Below are 19586 nucleotides of genomic sequence, written 5' to 3'. Positions count from 1 at the left end.
ACACACACACACACACATGCAAAATCGGTGAATAAAAGGTATAGTGTGAGCTATTCAGTCCCTTGCTGTTGAACGGTACAGGTGTGTGATGCATCTTCGGAAGTCTGGTAGAGGCCCATTATGCTTATATATTAAAATGTATTCTCATTGCACCCTGTGTGTGTGTGTGTGTGTGTGTGTGTGTGTGTGTGTGTGTGTGTGTGTGTGTAAGCATGTTTATATGTCTTAGTGGGGTACAAAGCAGGAATATAAAACTGATTAAGAAAAGCTGCTTTATATATATATATATATATATATATATATATATATATATATATATATATATATATATATATATATATATAATAAAGCATTCATTATCTGCATTAATAGTCATAATAATGGAAGATCCTCATGTATGTGTGTGAAATATCTCAGAGATTGTACTTGTGTCTCTCAGTGTTTTCCTCAGACAGGCTTCGTTCAGCTCAGCAGGGTATGTTCTATTAATCAAGGAATAAACCAGGACAGGACAGTCTTATTTATCTAAGCCATACACTCACTCACTTACTCACACACACACACTTTGCCGGGGTGGAGTCCTATGTGAGGTCATTGTGAAAGCGAAATGCAGAAAGTGAACTTTTTAGACAGATGTCATGGCTTAGATTGGAGCTGATATATCTAGGGCTCTACCCTGAAACTCCTCCGAACTATTATAGCATTCCACTTACCTTACGTAACATCCGTAGTGACCTCCATGTCCTTAATGTCCTCTACCTCTGCCAGACTTTGGACATGCATGTCTTCCATGATTACATTGTATACTGTAAATTGTATATATGCATATACGCTATATGGGCAAAAATACCCATTGAAAACAATTGACATTTCTTGCCATGTTCCGTTCTTCTCCAAACGATTAACACAGAGTTGAAGGCACACTGTATACATGTCTAGAAGACCCAAACATGTTCCAGCATGACAAAGCCAGGTCCAGGAAGATGTGTTTTTCATGGGTTGGAGTGGAAGATCTCCTGCTATAAAGCCAATTAAACACATTTGGGATGAATTGGAACCCTGACTGCAAGCCAGGCCTCTTCACCTCACCTACATCAGTACCTGACTTCATTACCACCCTTGTGGCTGAATGAGCTCAAATCTCCACCTTTTCCCAGAAGACTGGAGGTTATTATAACAGCAAATGGGGACTACATGTTGGATGTGACGTTCAAAAAGCACATACAGATCTTATGTTCAGGTGTTTACAAAGTTTTGCCCATATAGTGTACTTACATTTTTCTTCAATTCCTGCAATTTGTCAAAAAAAAGTGTCCTGCTTCAGAATGCAAACCAGAAGAAGAAGAATTATAGTGGATTTTGGTGCTTAGTTTGGGATTCGGCACATCAGTAAAACAAATATGTAGTGATAAATATTTTTTTTTTCTTTTTTTTGCTGAAGTAAAAATTTTTTATTTATATTTTCAATAAAATGGTCAAACAAATGCGTGTTATGTTAATTGCTCATTAATAAAAATGAGTGCTGTAAAAAGGAATTTAGGTTAAAGCGTTGTTAACTCTAATTTATACAGCCCTTGGTTGTAGTATCCTCTGACGTCAAAAAAAGGGCTGAAGACATACATCACCAGATTTGGCCTATGAATATCAAGAATGCAGTGACGTGTATCTTTAAATCATACCCCTTTTTTTGACGTCATAGGACACTACAACCAATAAACAAGCAGAGAAACTACGCATAGGCTACGCTAAAGTTCTGTACTGTACTACAGCACTTACTATAAATGTGATATTTCTATAAATTGACACAAAATTCATCTCGCTATATTCTTGCAAATGATTTCTGTGTGTGTTTAAAGAGTGTGAGAGGATGATCTATGGCTTAAACAATAAAAAAATATAAAGTATATGATATATAATACTTTAGTGGTGTACATACAGAAAATTCACGGTTCGGTACATACCTAATTTTTTGAGTCATGGTTTGGTTTAATTTCAGATAAAATGCAAAATATAAAAATTGCTTGTCGTTTTTTTTTTTTTTTTTTTTTTTTTTTTCATTAACGTCGTTCATTATTGTTAACATTTTTGAACTGCTTTGTTTAAATAAATGAAAAATATTCAAATAAAATAGAATAAATCAAACTAATGCAATACACTTTTTTATTTTATTGATAAAATTGAGCAAAATAAGTGTTTTTTTCATATAATTAAGATATTTTACTTAAATGTTGTACTTATTTTATCATTCTTACAGAAATGTCTGCATTTAAGAAACACACAGAAAGTTATTAATTCATTAAATGAATTTATTCATGAATTAATTAATTTCTTCTATCCTCTATTTATCCCTTGATATGCAGAAGTGTCAGGAATTTCTTCTTTTGAAAGAAATTCTTGAAGCTGTACATTAAACGCAAAATAATACATATAGCTAGATGTACGTAAAAACATCTGTGGCAAAGGAAGTGGCAGCGTTTTCACACGTGCGCAGAACAAAATCTGAGTTTCAGTGTCGCTGTGCAATCTTTGTATCTAAGACCGTGTAAGTCGGCGGAGCAAGAAAGTACGCGATGTTTCCTTTTGGCCTTTTTGAAATACAAGCAGGCATTTTTTAGCAAAATGTCTTCTCTTGTTTCCTCACGGAATTTGTGAGAAATAATGAGCGTGGAATCTTATCGCGCGTGTCTCGTTCTAATCAAGTTTAAAGTGTAATCAAACAAAAGATGCTCTTCTCCTTACAAACACAAATGCGGTGTCAAGTAAAGGTTACGATTTGAACTTTTAAAAGGTTCTCTCGTTTCATTTCACGAGTGAAGAAATGAACGTGGAATTAGAATGTTGCGTTTTTATTAGCGCCGGTAATTCCAAAAAAAAGTAGCGCAGACAATTAACCTTAAGACTTTCACTGCGATGAACCAAAAGTTCTGTAGACTCAGAGAATCTCTATAAACACCTTGTTTCTCACTTTCTCTATCTCTTTGTCTCTTTCTCTCTCATATAAACACACACACACACACAGTAGTTTCGTTCTTCTGCAGTGAGAGATGGAGTGTTTGCTCAGTGAGATTGAATTATGACTTATTTGTTTCTGCTGAAGCGTCACAGCCGATTAGAGCAGCCATTAGCTTTGTTAGTTTGGCACCCATGGCCAATTACTCACTAGTCGCAGGTGAAATATGTGTGTGTGTGTGTGTGTGTGTGTGTGTGTGTGTGTGTGTGTGTGTGTGTGTGTGTTTGTGTGTGTGTGTGTGTGTCGGTGTATGAGTGCATTTGTCTTCATCTCCTCATTTGAACAAAACTCTGGTCCACATAAGGGAAATATGTGCTTACAGTGCATCCAGAACGTATTCACAGCCTCTGATCAATACTTTGTTGAAGCATTTTCTGGCACCAATTACAGCCTCAAGTCTTTTTGATTATGATGCTACAAGCTTTGGACACCTTTTTTTGGGCAGTTTCTCCCATTCTTCTTTGCACAGCCATTTTCAGATCTCTCCAGAGATGTTCAATCGGGACTGGTCGGACTCAAGTCTGGACTCTGGCTTGGCCACTCAAGGACAGTCGCCCTGGAGCTACTCCTTTGTTATCTTGGCTGTGTGCTTAGGGTCGTTGTCCTGTTGGAAGATTAACAATCGCCCCAGTCTGAGGTCCAGACTGCTCTGGAGCTGGTTTTCATTGAACATTGCTGCATTCATCTTTCCCTTGATCCTGACTCATCTTCGAGTTTTGGCCAGGTGATGAGCATTGCCTGGTTTTCTCCAGACATGATGCTTGGCATAAGAGTTCTTTGTTTCTCATGGTCATAGTAGTTCTCATCTTCAATCTTTGTTTCTCATGGTCTGAGGTTCCTTTAGGTGCCTTTTGGCAAACTCCAGGCTGGCTGTCATGTGCCTTTTACTGAGGAGTGGCTTCCGTCTGGCCACTCTACCATACAGGCCTAAATGGTTGAGTGCTGCAGAGATGGTCGATATTTTGGAAGGTTCTCCTCTCTCCAAAGAGCAACACTGGAGCTCTTTCAGAGGGACCATCGGGTTCTTAATAACCTCTATGACTAAGGCTCTCCTCCCACGATCGCCCAGTTTGGCAGGGCGGCTCTGCTCTAGAAAGAGTCCTCGTAGTTCTAAACTTCCTCTATTAATGGACGATGGAGGCCACTGTGCTCATTGGGACCTTCAATGCTGCAGAAAATTTTCTGTTCCCCAAATCTGTGCTCTGATACAATCCTGTCTTGGAGGTCTACAGACAATTCCTTGTACTTCATGGCTTGGTTTGTGCTCTGACATGCACTGTTAACTGTGGGATTAAACAAACATCTTTTACGTTTTCATTATGGGGTATTGTTTGTAGATTTTTCAGGATAACTATTTAATTCATTTTGAAATGAGGCTGAAATGGATGAGGATGCATGTATAGGTTCTAGAAGTGGGTCTCACTTCTCAGTGTGTTTGTCTGTGTGTGTGTGTGTGTGTGTGTGTGTGTGTGTGTGTGTGTGTGTGTGTGTGTGTGTGTGTGTGTCTGCTAGCTATTGTAAGAATTACACTGTTGCCATGCTTAATGCTGCCACTGCGCTCTTTTTTTTCTCTTTCTCTCTCTCTCTCTCTCTCTCTCTCTCTCTCTCTCTCTCTCTCTCTCTCTCTCTCTCTCTCACACACACACTCATTCACTCAGTCACTCACTTATCATGTGCGGTGTGTGCAGGTGGATAACTGGGCGTGCCAGATTCCCTCTGTAGTAGACAAAAGTGCTGATATTTGAGACGAGGAGGTAAACTCACTTTGGATTTGGGACGAAGCCGATCGAGTGTCTGCTGTTCAGCCAAAATAGGCACTAATTACCACAAAGAGATTTCCGATCACTCTTGAAAAGTGCTGACTTTTTGTAAAACAACTATTTAAGCTTATTGTGTGATCAAGTGTGTGTGTGTGTGTGTGTGTGTGTGTGTGTGTGTGTGTGTGTTTTTAATGATATTTTCTTGATCCTTAATATTGTGTAATAGTCATTTGATTTTTATATATAACATTTTGATCCATGATTAAAGGTTGAGCAATTATTATTATATATACGTTTCCCACATACAGTCTCTTTCACAACACACACACACACACACACACACACACACACACACACACACACACACACACACACACACACACACACACACACACACACCGCACACACATATATCTGACTGTCTCTCAGGAGTGTTTCAAGGAGTCCATCACTGTTGTGGGTAACAGAATCTTATTCAGAAGCGTGCAGATGGTTGTTTAAACACGAACACTCGTTCCCTGTTTCTACACACACTCCCCAAAAAGCCAAAAAACAGGACTCACACTGAGTTCTCTCACTCCTTCTCCCTCACAACCACTTCATCCCTCTTTTCCTCCTTTTTTTTCTTCTGGGTTCCACAGCGCGACATTTCATCACTCGGCTAGCAGCCGAAATCCAGTCGTGTTCTTGTTCATGCTAATGCTCTCTCTCTTTTTCTCTCTTTCTCTCTCTCTCTTTCTCTCCTTTCTCTCTTTCTTTTTTTCTAGGATGCTGTTTTGTCACATTCTACACGAGGAAAGCCGCTCTCGAGGCCCAGAACGCCCTGCACAACATCAAAACCTTAACCGGGGTGAGCATATATTTGTGATTTGAGCTTATTTGTTATTGATAGATAATAATAATGAGGAACATGATTTTGAATGATGATAATGATGATGCGTTTTTATACTGTTAGGAAAGGTGCTTTGTCAATTTTTTTTTATATCGAATAACCAGAAGCGAAAAGGGATACTTGTGAGTCAGACAGTTGGACATAACCTTCCAGTCGATTCCATGGGCCTCATCCAAGAGATCATCGCTGGTGTTCACCTTTTATAGGAATTACGTTAATTCGAATGAAATAACTCTAAGCTGAGCTGAGCTGAGCTGAGCCGCTGCATACGGAAATGAATCATCGCAACGGCAACTCACGCAGTGCGAATATGGGGGCGTTCATTGGCAGCTATGAAAGCTAAATTGTGGAGAAAAAACACTAACTAGTACTGCATTATTTATTACGTAAGGATAAAAAAAAACATGCTGTTATTTAAGCAATAATGCACAGAGCGGATGAATATCAGATATTCAGTTAAAATGTGCGCAATTGCATTTCGATATCTGAGAAATTAATATTGTGGAAGTGATATTTCGGCCACAATATGGCTAAATGTTTGTTTAAATTTTGCTCTGCTAGCGGAAATAATAGAAAAAGCCACACTTGATCTATAGCATGTCCAGTAGCTTGGTAGCTAACTCACATTGATTTGTACACTCCTATTACATGTGCTTTGTTGTCTATTTTTTTCTTCTATCAAGCTTTAAAAATTAAAGCCCAAAGGTATATCCCTAACTGTACCAAACTAAAACATTTTGTGGCTTGAGACACACGGTGAAACGTCCCACTGTATTAGTTTTTAGTACTATGAACGCTCTGTGGCTCTCGTCCAATCAAATTAGTGGAACAGAAGTTCCTAGTAGTTATTTAAAATGTATTATAAACCATGGCGCAAAAGGTCCCCTGGTGGTCTAGTGGTTAAGATGCAGCGCTCTCACCGCTGCGACCCGGGTTCGATCCCCGGTCAGGGAACCATCCCCAGCCACTCTCAGTGCCGGTCCCAAGCCCGGATAAATTGGGGAGGGTTGCGTTAGGAAGGGCATCCAGCGTAAAACATGTGCCAAATCAAACGTGCGGAGGATCCGCTGTGGCGACCCCTAACGGGAGAAGCCGAAAGAAAGTTTTATAAACCATGGCGCAAAGCAGTTACACCCATAGTAACAGCGTGTATTTATGTTTTTATTTTATTCACCGATCATTTTTATGTTTTTAGAGTTACGTTTTAATGTAATGGAACACCCACAAAACAAGTCTTGTTCCCGTTATCGCGTATTTTATAACAGCTATAAAGAGTCATTCTCTCACCAGCTTTTTCTTCTCTGATCTCTTCAGTTTAATAAGAAATAAAATGGTTGGTGTTACTGAGGAAACTTCCCCGCGCTCTGTCTTCATAACGGAGTGGACACGCCTCCTAAAAATAATGTTTCGTCTCATAAAAACATATTTACTATTCGGATAAAACATTTGTGGACACCTGACTAAAAGATTGGTATGTGCTTTTTTAAACATCTCATTCCACATTTAGTTCCAATTTGCTGTTATATTATGTTTAAGATGCACTAGATTTTGGAGTGTGCTTGAAGATTTGTAGTCATTCATCCGCAAGACTTTTAGTAAAGTCGGGTACTGAGGTGAGGTGAGGAGGCCTGGGTTGTATCGTCCAAGTTCATTCCAATAGGGTTGAGGTCAGAACTTTATAGCAGGCTACTCAAGATCTTTTACTCCAACCCATGTAAAGCATATCTTTATGCAGATGACTTTGTGCTCGGGAGCATTGTCATGCTGGAACAGATTTGAGTCTTCCAGTTTAATTAAAGGGAAAATTTCATTCTACCACATCCAAATACATCCTGTACAATTGTGTGTCCTCAGCTTTGTGGTAAAAGATTGGGGAAGAACCACATGTAGCTGAACAAGTCAGGTGTCCCGATACTTTTGTCCATGCTGTGTACCTTTTAGGCCGGAACGTCCACTGCCATTAGACCAATCAGAAGCAAGTATTTAAAAGCCCTATGGTACAAGCACAATGATAAAAAGTCCAGACTTTAATGGTATAGGCAGATATTAAGTTCTGTTTTCAGGCTCAGTCAAACTTTCAGGAAAGCATCTAGGTGAACGTCTTTTACAAATCGAAAACAAGTAAATGCCATGTAATGAATGGAGGCTGGGGATGCAAGTGCAGATTGATTTAAATAAGTGAAACAAATAAAAAATAAATCAACACTGAGAAACAAGAACAATGAATGTAAAACAAGAAACTAATGCAGACTAATGGCAAGGCTGTGGGACAACATCAACAAAAGCTTGACAGAGAGACACATAGGGATTAGACTCTAAACAGGGTGTTTAACAAGACATAAGACACAGTTATGTGGTGTGCACGATTTGGTGTGCATGTTCTGATGAGGTAATGTGTTTTACTGTTGAAATATTTTTTTTAGAATTGATTCCCCCATTGACCCATTTAAAGTATTCACAGCGCTTCACCTTTTCCACATTTTTGTTATGTTACATCTTACGTATTATCCATTTCCGTATCACTCTGTCTTCTACATCTCCCTCTTTCAAACCAACCACATGCATGTCTTCATTTACCACATCCATAAACCTCCTCCTTGGCCTCCCTTCTATTATCTTTCGGCCTGGTGGCTTCATCCTCTTCTACCAATGGGGGTACAAACCTGCATGATTCCTCTATTAAACTCATTTCTTGTCCAGTCCATCTTCGTCACTCCCAATGAAAATCTTCAACTCTTCCACCTTCAGCTCCGCCTCCTGACTCCTGTCTCTAAACCATACAACATAACAGGTCCTATAAACTTTCCCTTTCATTCTTGCAGATACGCTTCAGGTTTGTGATCTGCATATTTAATTTGGCACATGTTTTACGCTGGATGCCATTCCTAACGCAACCCCTTCCCATTTACCCGGGCTGGGACCGGCACTATGAGTGCACTGGCTTGTGCAACCCTAATAGGTTCATATTATATAGGAATGTTTAAGGTAGAGGGACAAACTACCAAGTAAAGTGCTAGATGGAATTTGTAAAACATGTAGAGGCCAATCAACTGTTATGTGTGCAATGTGCTGTCACGCTCAGTTAAGCCTGTATGGTTCTAAGGAGGCAGCGGATAGCACTGATCTCAGCTAAGCTCAGTGTGGCGTACACGCTTTCTGCTCGAGTCTTCAGATACATATTAGTTTACAGGGCAGCTTAGGAAGCGAACAGAAAGACGAGCTGGGTAGCTGCTGATATGACTGGAAGTTGTTTCCCTAGTAATTTGGTGTATCCGACGTATTCTTTGATTTGAATGTAAGCTTGTTTTGTGTGCTTTTTTTTTACGATTTGGGCAAACATTAGACAATTCTGAAAAAGGACTTTTTGTAAATAATGATATGGTATTAAATAGACATAAATTTATTAACATGACCCCGAAAAACACCAGAGCAATCAGCAAATTGTGTATCCCAGTTTGTGTAAGTCAATGAAGAGGTCTTCATTAGCATCATGCTAATCTTTTTGCTTTTCTATCTTTCTGTCTAATCGTTGGACACTCAGAGACCGTGTGTGTGTGTGTGTGTGTGTGTGTGTGAGAGAGAGAGAGAGAGAGAGATCGAGGGTGTGTCCACCCTAGTTCTTGACTCCAAGCTAAGGACGCACAAGAGGTAATCTAGGGCATGTCCTTAAGAGTGTCCTCCATCTACTAGTGCCATCTCTCTTTTTTTATTTCTCATTCATTACCTCTCCCTCAGTACTCATTCCTGCTTTTTCATACAAGCAGGAAAAAAAAAAGAATAGGCCTGATTTCGTGAGAGATTTTGCTTCAATGCCGAAAAGTGTGCGCACTCTGTGTGCGTAAGGTTTTTTTGTCTTCGCCTTCCATTCATTGGCCCTTATTCATCTGACTGCTTTTTTCTGGAAAAAAACCCGAACGCTGAGAACGAACCGCTTCACGTCCGATGCAGCGCAACAAGCAACTCGGATGATGAATCGGCATCCGGAGGCGTGGGAGCCAGACTGCATGCACTTATGTACACGCCGTGTGAAGATTAGATCACGTTTAACATTCTCATTACCTGAAGCAAGGCGCGAAGTGAATATTATACACCTACTGTTAACAAGAAACGCTTTCAGTTCACGGGTTCTTGAGAATGTGTCATTGGTGGGAAGGTTGCCATTGTCCGTATCGTTTACATAAAACAACCATTTTTACCAGTGGTTGCTTATTATTAACAGAAAACACAGACCATTTACGATGATATGTATTTTGAGGGATACAGTCTAGTAGAAGTCGACCGATAGTGGAATTTTACCGATACTGATAACTAGGTTTGTACTTGCCAATAACTGATTGATCAAGAAATTGTTTTTTTAAATGGATACTGGATTGAAAACAAACAAACATAACACTCCATATAAAATATTGCTAAACTTTAATACAAAAAAATTTAATAGAAAACAGGACTAAATCGTAAAAATGTGCAAACTTAAATAAGTATATGTATACATATATTAATGTTTATTAATAAATTAATAAAAACTGACACGTTAAATGAGCAGCACGTGGCAGCAGTGATTTGCCTCTAGAGGCCACTCTCGTACAAAATAGCGCAACCCGGAAAAACTGTCGGTATGAGCTACTGTTAGTATGCACAACTATTTGTGCAAATTAAACAGCAAAACCGATGAATCATTTGACCTCTACAATCCAACTGATCAGAGCATTCCACCAAATTTTGATGTGGTGTATTTCACAGAGTATAACTCAAAGGACATTACATTACCTGTAGTCTCATCCTGTTTTTACGAGTTTCAGCTCTGATGATGCAACAGCCATCTTTAGCAGCAAAATTACTTTAGACACCCAGTATGTCAATTAGTATTAAACAGTTAGACAAATTGACCTACTCTTTTTCTTCTGCCAAACACAGCACCACTGGCCAGTTGTACTTGAATGTAATAAGAGAGAAAGTGTTGTGTTACTGAGGACGCCTTCTGTCTTTCTGTCAGACTTGGAAAACTGAACAAAGTGCTGACATTGGGCATGCCTCACATAAAAACTTTACTAGATCAATTATTCCACTTGTTAAGCCGTGCTGTCTGAGTCGTGCTGTTAGGGAAAAATGAGGATCACCTGTTTAAGGGCCCAAGAGTGGCAGCTTGGCGGTACTGCGGCTTGAAACCCCGACCTTCCAATCAGTAACCCATAGCATTAACCACTAAGTTACCACTACCCCGTGAGATGATGCATATTTGCCCTATACTGATTAGAAAGTAACACTTCAATTGGTGTGTGTGTGTGTGTGTGTGTGTGTGTGTGTGTGTGTGTGTGTGTGTGTGTGTGTGTGTGTGTGTGTGTTAGATAATGGGGAAAACGTTAAAGTACCTATGTATGCAACTACATCCACTCCACTTAGCATGTATACACACACACACACACACACACACACACACACACACACACAAAACTGTATAACTGTCTATAATGTAAAATTCTCTAAAACAGAGGGAAAGCTAGAGAGAGGGAGAGAAAAGAAAAAGAGAGAGAGAGAGAGAGAGAGAGAGAGAGAGAGAGAGAGAGAGAGAGAGAGAGAGAGAGAGAGAGAGAGAGAGATGGAAAAGGACGGCGACACTTCCATACTTCCATGCAATGTAGAGAGTGTGTGTGTGTGTGTGTGTGTGTGTGTGTGTGTGTGTGTGTGTGTGTGTGTGTGTGTGTGTGTGTGTGTGTGTGAGAGAGAGAGAGACAGGATAAAGTCAAAGTCTGACAGCAGATCAAAGGCAGACTGTGGCTGTGAGGCTTTACAGAGAGAGAGAGAGAGAGAGAGAGAGAGAGAGAGAGAGAGAGAGAGAGAGAGAGAGAGAGAGAGAGAGAGAGAGAGAGAGAGAGAGAGAGAGAGAGAGAGAGAGAGAGAGAGAGAGAGAGAGAGAGAGAGGTGGAGAAAGCAGGAACATGTTTTTTTGTATCAGATGAGAGGAGAGAAGGAGATCACAAGTGGATGAACATTATCTTTTAGTGTGTCTGTAATGGATGAGATAAGTTGAGACATAAGAAGGAACGATGGTAAGGAGGAACGGGGTGAAGATGAAAGAAAGGTAAAGGAAGGAATCAGACGATATTGGAAGCAGAAGTAAAAAAGGAAATGAGTGTTGAAAGCGAAGAGGGAGTAAGAAACATTAGGAGGGAGGATGAAAGGATGGATCGAAGATACCGAGGTAGGAAGAGGGAGAGGAAAAAAGGAGAAGAAATTGATTGGTAGTAAAGAGAGAGGAAAGAGTTATAAAGAAAAGAATGGAAAAGAGGAAAATGTATAAAGAAAATTGGAATTAGATAGGAAAAAAGAATGCATCATATATGAAAGAGATAGGAGAAAAGAAAGGAAATTACAAGACAGAAAGATAAAGGAATGGTAGAAAGGAAGGAGAGGATCATTTCGCTAGATGGATGAAAGGAGGATGAAAAAAGGAAAGTCCAGGAAGTCAAAAGAGTAACAAGGCGAGAGAACAGGAGTAAGTGGGGGGAAGAAGTGGAAAGAACAAGAACTTTGTGTTTGGCTGGAAAAATAAAGGGAGGAAGAAAGGTATAAATTATAGAAAAATGGAGAAAGGGAAGAAAATGGAAAACAGGTAAAAGAACAGGAAAAAGAAAAGAAGACGTAGAGGGGAAACCCACAAATACAAAACTGCTCAGGTCTTTGGGCAAAATAAATCATTAACATAAAATGTGTGTGTTCTGTAATTGTGTGTTTTGTGGTTGTATGCTGTGTGTGTAACCAGTGTGTGTCCTGTCTTACAGATGCACCATCCCATTCAGATGAAGCCTGCAGACAGTGAGAAGTCAAACGGTGAGTGTTTGTGAGGTTTTGTGTGTGTGTGTGTGTGTGTGTGTGTGTATGTGTGTGTTGGTGGGGGGTTGCTGGAGTTCATATGTTAACATTGTAATAGTTTTTTTCTAATAAGGCCTGTCTGTCTTAAACAAACACACACACACACACACACACACACACACACACACACACACACACACACACACACACACACACAAAATAAATGGGTGAATCTAAACACATACTTTCTTCACAGAAAAGAAAACTAAAATAAGCGAATAGCATGAGAGGGAGATAAAGATCTATAAAGTATTCGTCCTTCACCTTCCACACATGCTTATCACTCCTTTTCTTTTGTCCTCCCACCTGTTTCCCTTCCTCTTTTTCATTCTCAGCGGTGGAGGACAGGAAGTTGTTTATCGGCATGGTGTCAAAGAAGTGTAACGAGAACGATATCCGGGTCATGTTCTCCTCCTTCGGTCAGATCGAGGAGTGTCGCATCCTGAGAGGGCCAGACGGACTTAGCCGAGGTAACCTACACATGCAAACACACATCCAAACACACACACACACACACACACACACACACACACACACACACACACAGGGTTCCATAACGGATATTAAAATGCAATTGACACTTGCTTAGTTGTAGCTGTCTCTTACTATTTGCCCATTTCTGATTAAAAAATGGTAGGGATTTAATGTGCATTTGCCAACTATGACTTACAAAAGGAGTCCTTCAAAAAGAAGTTGATGCTTGTCATAAGTCAGTCTCTGAGAATACCACCAAGCTAAAACCTAGTTACAGAGAACTCGGAGCAAAAAAACAAGTACAAGGAAATTTAAATCCCCCGCTTAATAACAGGAAAACCATGTTGCATGCCTTCATTGTATCATGACAGATGGTGGGACGAGTGGAATATAGAAATAGAGAATGTGGTGAGCAGGATTTGATAAGGTAGGCGGGCTGGTCTGTTGTTTGGCTTTGTAGGAGGCCAGTAAATAGACTGCAGGATTTTGGCGGTGTGGTAGAACGTTGTACAGCTCCATTCTGGTTCACTTGAAGATGCGAGGAATAGTGGCCTCTCCTTAAAATGAGATCCTGTTTAAGTTGTAAAGAAAAAAACAGCATGACTGAACCCAGTTAGCAGTTTAAGCGGTAGTTGTCCAGAGCTACCCGAAGCCTGGATGTCTGGAACAATGGGGGGACGTCGCAAGATAGGGACATGTCGAAGCATTTCCAGGAACATACAGTTGTTTGGTCTTGCTAGGATTTTTTAAAGCTGATTTTTGGGACAACATTGCTACCACACATGCTGAGGTACTGTCTGACGTTAGGAAAAATTTAATGAGAGTTATCGACGTTGCTTTGGCTTGAAAAACTAGTTAAGGATATGACCGTAGTGGCCCAGCACTGAGCCTTGTGGGACACCATTGGGGAGAATGCAGGGAACAGATGTGGTCACATGACAGAAGTATCCATCGGGGTAATAAGCAAACTTCGGCTTTGTAGCGCCATTAATTACAAGTCTGTCGAAGATGAACAGTAGAGTTTGGTGATTCACTGTGCCAAGAGGATGAGGGTGGATTATAGATTGTCAGAGCATCCACTTGGGAGGTTTAGGGTGAGTCACTTTGAAGCCACACTGGTCCAGATCTAGGGGGTCAGTCTGGGGTAAGAAAGAAGAGCCAGCTATGTAAGAAAGAAGAGCCAGCTATATAAATACAGGAAGTTTAAAAAGAAATAAGACGCTAGTTAGCGGGCGTTGATCTCTGAGGTATCTAGTGTGGGTGTTTTCAAGTTGAGATATATAACCTTTGCAATTGGTCTTCATGTGACCAGATGTTATGGAATCATTCAAGTTGGAAGTGATGAACAGCAGGAGACTCCAGGCGATTTTCAAAAGGCTTGGGCCAGCAACCTCTACTGAAGATGTGCTAGCGGCTTTGGAAGTTTTACATCTTTGTCAGGCAAACAAACTGATAACTGGGCTTGAATGTAGCCAGAGAACATTCTGATTTTAACATGAGATTTCAATCAAGAACCTGGCTGTAGCCGAAGGACTTTTTTGAGCTTCAGAACTTGATTACAGCCTTAGAAAAAAAAATAAAACGGACATTCCTAACGATAGCTCCTCTCACCTTAGATATATTGTCCCAGTATATTCTGTGAATCAAAATGTTCAGCATTTTTTTATTTTAATAAAGGTTATTTCTTAACTTTAAATATCCCCATTTGTACGTTGTATGATGTCTGATGTATGATGTATGATGGCCTTTAGCTATACATATCAATAGCCTGAATTATTATTTATAATATTTATTAAATGTTTTACATTAGAAATGACATTGGATGCATCCTTTACGAGAAACAATCTTTCCAGTTAGTCAGAAATAAGTATTTCCTGTGGGCTGGTGGGCTGGTACATGATACTGGTTTTAGTGTTTGGAGTGTTAGCATAGCATCTGATACTGCTGCAGCACCGTTGCTTTTACAGTAATTAGGCAGATTTTTATTTTTTTTGTCTGAACTTTTTTTTCTAAGTTAAGTGACCCATTACATGCCCGATAGTGCCAATTTGTCTCCTGTGCCGTGTCAGGCCCCATCACGCACATTCACAGCATAAATACATCGGCTGATTAGAATGGCGCCAGTGTTTTCTAGTGTCTATCTAGTGTCCATATGACACAGACATTATCATGTCTGTTTATCTATATTGTATCGTTTCTGCCAGTAAAAAGAATATAAAAAAAAAAAGTAAAAAACAAATGATGAGACAATACAAGAATGAAATGAGTCTGATGAAAAAGCTGGTTCAACCAACAGAACACGAATAATACGTTTTAGGATTTGAGAGTATCTTATATACACAAGACATATGTTACAAATTCACAAAGTTCTGATACAGGTGCAATAAAAAAAAGTGTGGGAAGTTAATCATCGTAGAAAGCCATGTACAAAGTCCTGCAGAATTAGATTGGGCCTATGTTGGTATTGCCATCATAATGTGTGTAAAATATATAGGTTAAATATAGTAAAATATATAGAGGTAGCCTGCAGTCAATAGTGAGATTAGAAAGCAAGGATAAATGACAGCAAGGCAAAAGTTCAAAATCAGTTTCTTTCTATAGCACTTTTCGTAGCACACACACACACACACACACACACACACACACACACACACACACACACACAATCAATGGGTTATAAAGATATATTAAGTATTCGTCCTTCACTTTCCGCACATACTTATCACTCTTTTCTACATTCCAATGGACATTGTCTCAAGGCAGCTTTACAAAATGTAAGAATTATAGAAAAAATGTTCACTTATATTTAAATGTATGTATATTTATCCTTGATGAGCAAGCCGGGCATGACTGTGGCAAGGAAAAACTCCCTTACATGCTTAGGAACCTTAAAAGGAACCAGACTCAAAGGGGAACTCATCATCATTTGGATGACACCAAGAGTGTGATTATAAATCATTGAAACAAAGTCAAAAGTCTGAACAATCTCCATCTTGTTTCCTGGTAAACGGATAAAAGCCATCTCCTGCTGTCTCCCACGATCATCTTCTTATCTTGAAGCATGTACACTCATTTTTTTTCTGAACCAGGAGGCCAAAGTTTCTATAACACAGCTAAATCCTTCTATCTGACCATTACATTTCTGCTACAATTTTCTCCCTCGTTCTTAGAGGCCTAGGGGGATACAGGTTGTACCTTTGCCGTCCCGTATTGCTCACTCAGCTACCACTCTTCTTACACACTCATTTCACAGCCACTCCTCCACCCCTTCATGCACTCCTCTCCTGTCATCTTGTCCTCTACAGGACTCATTTCTCTCCCTCGTTCTCTATCCTGTTCCCCTTTCTCTCTCTCTCTCTCTCTCTCTCTCTCTCTCTCTCTCTCTCTCTCTTCTCTCTCTCTCTCTCTCTCTCTCTCTCTCTCTCTCTCTCTCTCACACACACACACACACACACACACACACACACACACACACACACACACACACACACACACACTTTTTGTCAGTCTCCCTCTTTTCCTCTTGCTGTCTCTCCGGTTCTCATGAATATTTTAATTCCACATGAGATTAACTCCAGTCTCTGAGCCCTTGCTGCGAGATATATTTGAAAGTGCCCTGATGCAGGGGAGATGTGCTTTCACTGAACTGCTTCGGCCCTACAGGACACCACGACACTCGTCCTCTACCTTCTGAATGTATACAGAAAGAACGTTCACTAAAGAATGATCACCTGCAGTAATTTTTTGCATGAAAATAAATGCACATACAGTACATGGACATTAATTCAGCTAGCATGTTTGGAGTAGGCTGATCTCAGGTCAGTGGGGTAAATGCAGCAGAGAACCGCTTCACCCCGCTTTAAAAATGTAGCTTTTGAACCACCGAGAGATTAGTCAATATACAACATTTACCTTAAACATGCTAGTCAATATCCTTAAAGATCATATACATTTACCTAAATAAATCATGTACAACATTTACCTCAAACATGCTAGTCAATATTTGTAAACATAATTTATAACATTTACCTAAGAAATGCTAGTCAATATTCTTAATCATATACAACATTTACCTCACACATGCTAGTCAATGCATGTTGACTAGTACAACATTTACCTCAAACATCATACACATTTACCTTAAACATGCTAGTCAATATTCCTAATCATATACAACACTTACCTCAAACATGCTAGTCAATATTCTTAAACATCATACACAACATTTACTTCAAATATCATTGTAACACACACAGTTCCACGCTGGAAGAAAGAGAGACAGGCAATATATTATATTTATATTGTTTATTTTATAATATATTAGCAGATATTATATTTTTTTTCACCCCGGCACTTTCCTTTCCAGTACTTACGCCGGGGCTCACCCACACATTCGCGGTTCGGGGCGCCTTTCCATCTTGACGTCTGCAGGCGGCCACTCGCGGCACAATTTTCATTTCTAAACGCCTGCCCAAGTCCAACTGGAACGCCTTTTCTATGGCATCTGTCTGAGTTTACTCACCAGTCGGTGCGTCTTTCTCCGGCGCCCGCCCACGTTCAGTCACCGTTCGGGGACCCTTCCGCTCGTCTGTGCTTGGTGGCTCTCTCCCCAAGGTTGGCGTCTCTCTCCTCTTTATTGGCATCACCAGACTGTAACAGAGCGCACTGATTAGGCTCATCAGCTAGAGGTGTTTCTTACCGCTCGTTCCGTCCAATAGCACATACCCCCAATGCCCGACTCAGGCCAGGGTACATGATAGTCAATATACTTAAACATCATGCGCAGCATTTCCCTAAATCATCATGTACATTTACCTTAAACATCATATACATTTCCCTCAAACATGATAGTCAATATTCTTAAAAATCATCTACAACATTTACCTCAAACATCATATACAACATGTACCTCAAACATGCTAATCAATATTCTTAAACATTATATACATTTACCTCAAACATCATATACATGTACCTCAAACATGCTACACAATATTCTTAAACATTATATACATTTACCTCAAACATCATATACAACATGTACCTCAACCATGCTAGTCAATGTCCTTGAACATCATATACAACATTTACCTCAAACATCATCTACATAATTTCTATGTAGTTTGTTTTGTAATAATACAATTAAAAATGTAAATAATATAAAAGAGGTGAAATTAAAACCTTCAACGGAACACACATTTATTCACGGCGTCCTATCTTTACTCAGATATACAAAATTTATAAATAATCTCCAGCAAAAATTAATTTTTAATCACTAAACATTTGTTTTGCTGAAGTCTCAAATCAAGCACCAAAATCCACCATGATGCACACATCCCCCAATAAACACCGTCTGTGTGGAAACATAGCAAAAGTTCCATTTGGTGTCCTGAAGCTTTATGTACAGTGGCAACTTGGATTGCGAGTAATGTACTTTACAAATGCTTTGCAAGAGGAGCAAAATTTTTGAATTAAATTAAAATGATATTACGAGCGATAACTTGCATCGCGAACATCCAGCATCACGCGAACAACACGCGAACGGCTCGCTTTTAACTGAGACGATGATTCTTTCTCTCTTGTTGCGTAAAACATTGGGAGCCCAGGTCAGCTTCCCTTGTATTCGTCCTCATTCGGCGTGTATCCCTCGTACAGGCAGCAAGAGACAACTGTTTACTATACTATTGTGACCACGTGCGTTCTCATGGAAGGAGATTCTCCTTCCAAGCAATAACCCTCCTCCTCCCTCTCGTCTCCGTCACGCCAGCCACAACTCTTTTCAAAAGTAAAATGCAGGTTAATTTGTTTCAGTTTTATTTTATATTGTGTACTAATCATTGTCATGTGTTTCAGATACATTAGGGACAATCATTTGTAAATAAAATACTATTGAAAATGATTTTTATATAGATAATCTTGGGTGTGTGCAGATTATCTAAGTTTACATTATTTCCTATGGGAAAATTCGCTTTGCATTGCAAATTTTCCCTATGTCAATGTTACTTTAAAAGCATTTATAAGAATATTTTGTCCTCATGCTCTATGTTGAGTAATGTTTCACTAATAATAAACATATTTGTCCATGCCTACGTTGATGAAAGTATTTAAAACTTGAGAAGTATTAATTTAAGGAACATTTAGAACAGATAAATATGTCAGATTAATTAACGATTAATCACGAGTTAACTCATGACAATCGTGCAATTAATTGCGCTTAAAAATTTAATCGATTGACAGCCCTAATATATATATATATATATATATATATATATATATATATATATATATATATATATATATATATATATATATTCTTTTTTTTTTTTTTTCTTTTCTACAACTTGATCCTCAGCATTGCTGGGTGGACAAAAAAAAAAAAAAAAAGGTTCATAGTGACAATGATAACTGTGGCGTCCTGACCCATATTTGGTATGTCAGTGTGATAGCAGTGAAGTACTGGTTAGAGTTTGAGTAGGTGTTGAGTAAACAAGTCTTTTGTTACTTTTTTTAGCTTCATTAGTCATCTAGCTCCAGTTTTAAACTAAAACAGCATCTGGCTGACACTAAGCACACTGCCCCT

At 39.3% G+C, this 19586-nt stretch overlaps 1 protein-coding gene across 50 annotated transcripts in view; it reads left to right on the top strand.

Moving 5' to 3' along the window:
• Positions 1-19586, top strand: part of celf2 (cugbp, Elav-like family member 2) — a 181922-nt gene that overhangs the window by 123015 nt on the left and 39321 nt on the right. For all 50 annotated transcript variants that reach the window (XM_083528506.1, XM_083528534.1, XM_083528532.1 and 47 more), the window contains 3 exons: positions 5538-5620; positions 12442-12490; positions 12868-13002. In XM_083528506.1, coding sequence (XP_083384632.1) covers positions 5538-5620; positions 12442-12490; positions 12868-13002 — 267 coding nt within the window. The remainder of the gene's footprint in view (positions 1-5537; positions 5621-12441; positions 12491-12867; positions 13003-19586) is intronic.

Source organism: Silurus aristotelis (genome assembly GCF_946808225.1).
Source record: "Silurus aristotelis genome assembly, chromosome: 24".
Taxonomy (NCBI): domain Eukaryota; kingdom Metazoa; phylum Chordata; class Actinopteri; order Siluriformes; family Siluridae; genus Silurus; species Silurus aristotelis.
Note: the sequence above shows the minus strand (reverse complement) of the source record. Positions and strands in the feature narration are given on the sequence as shown.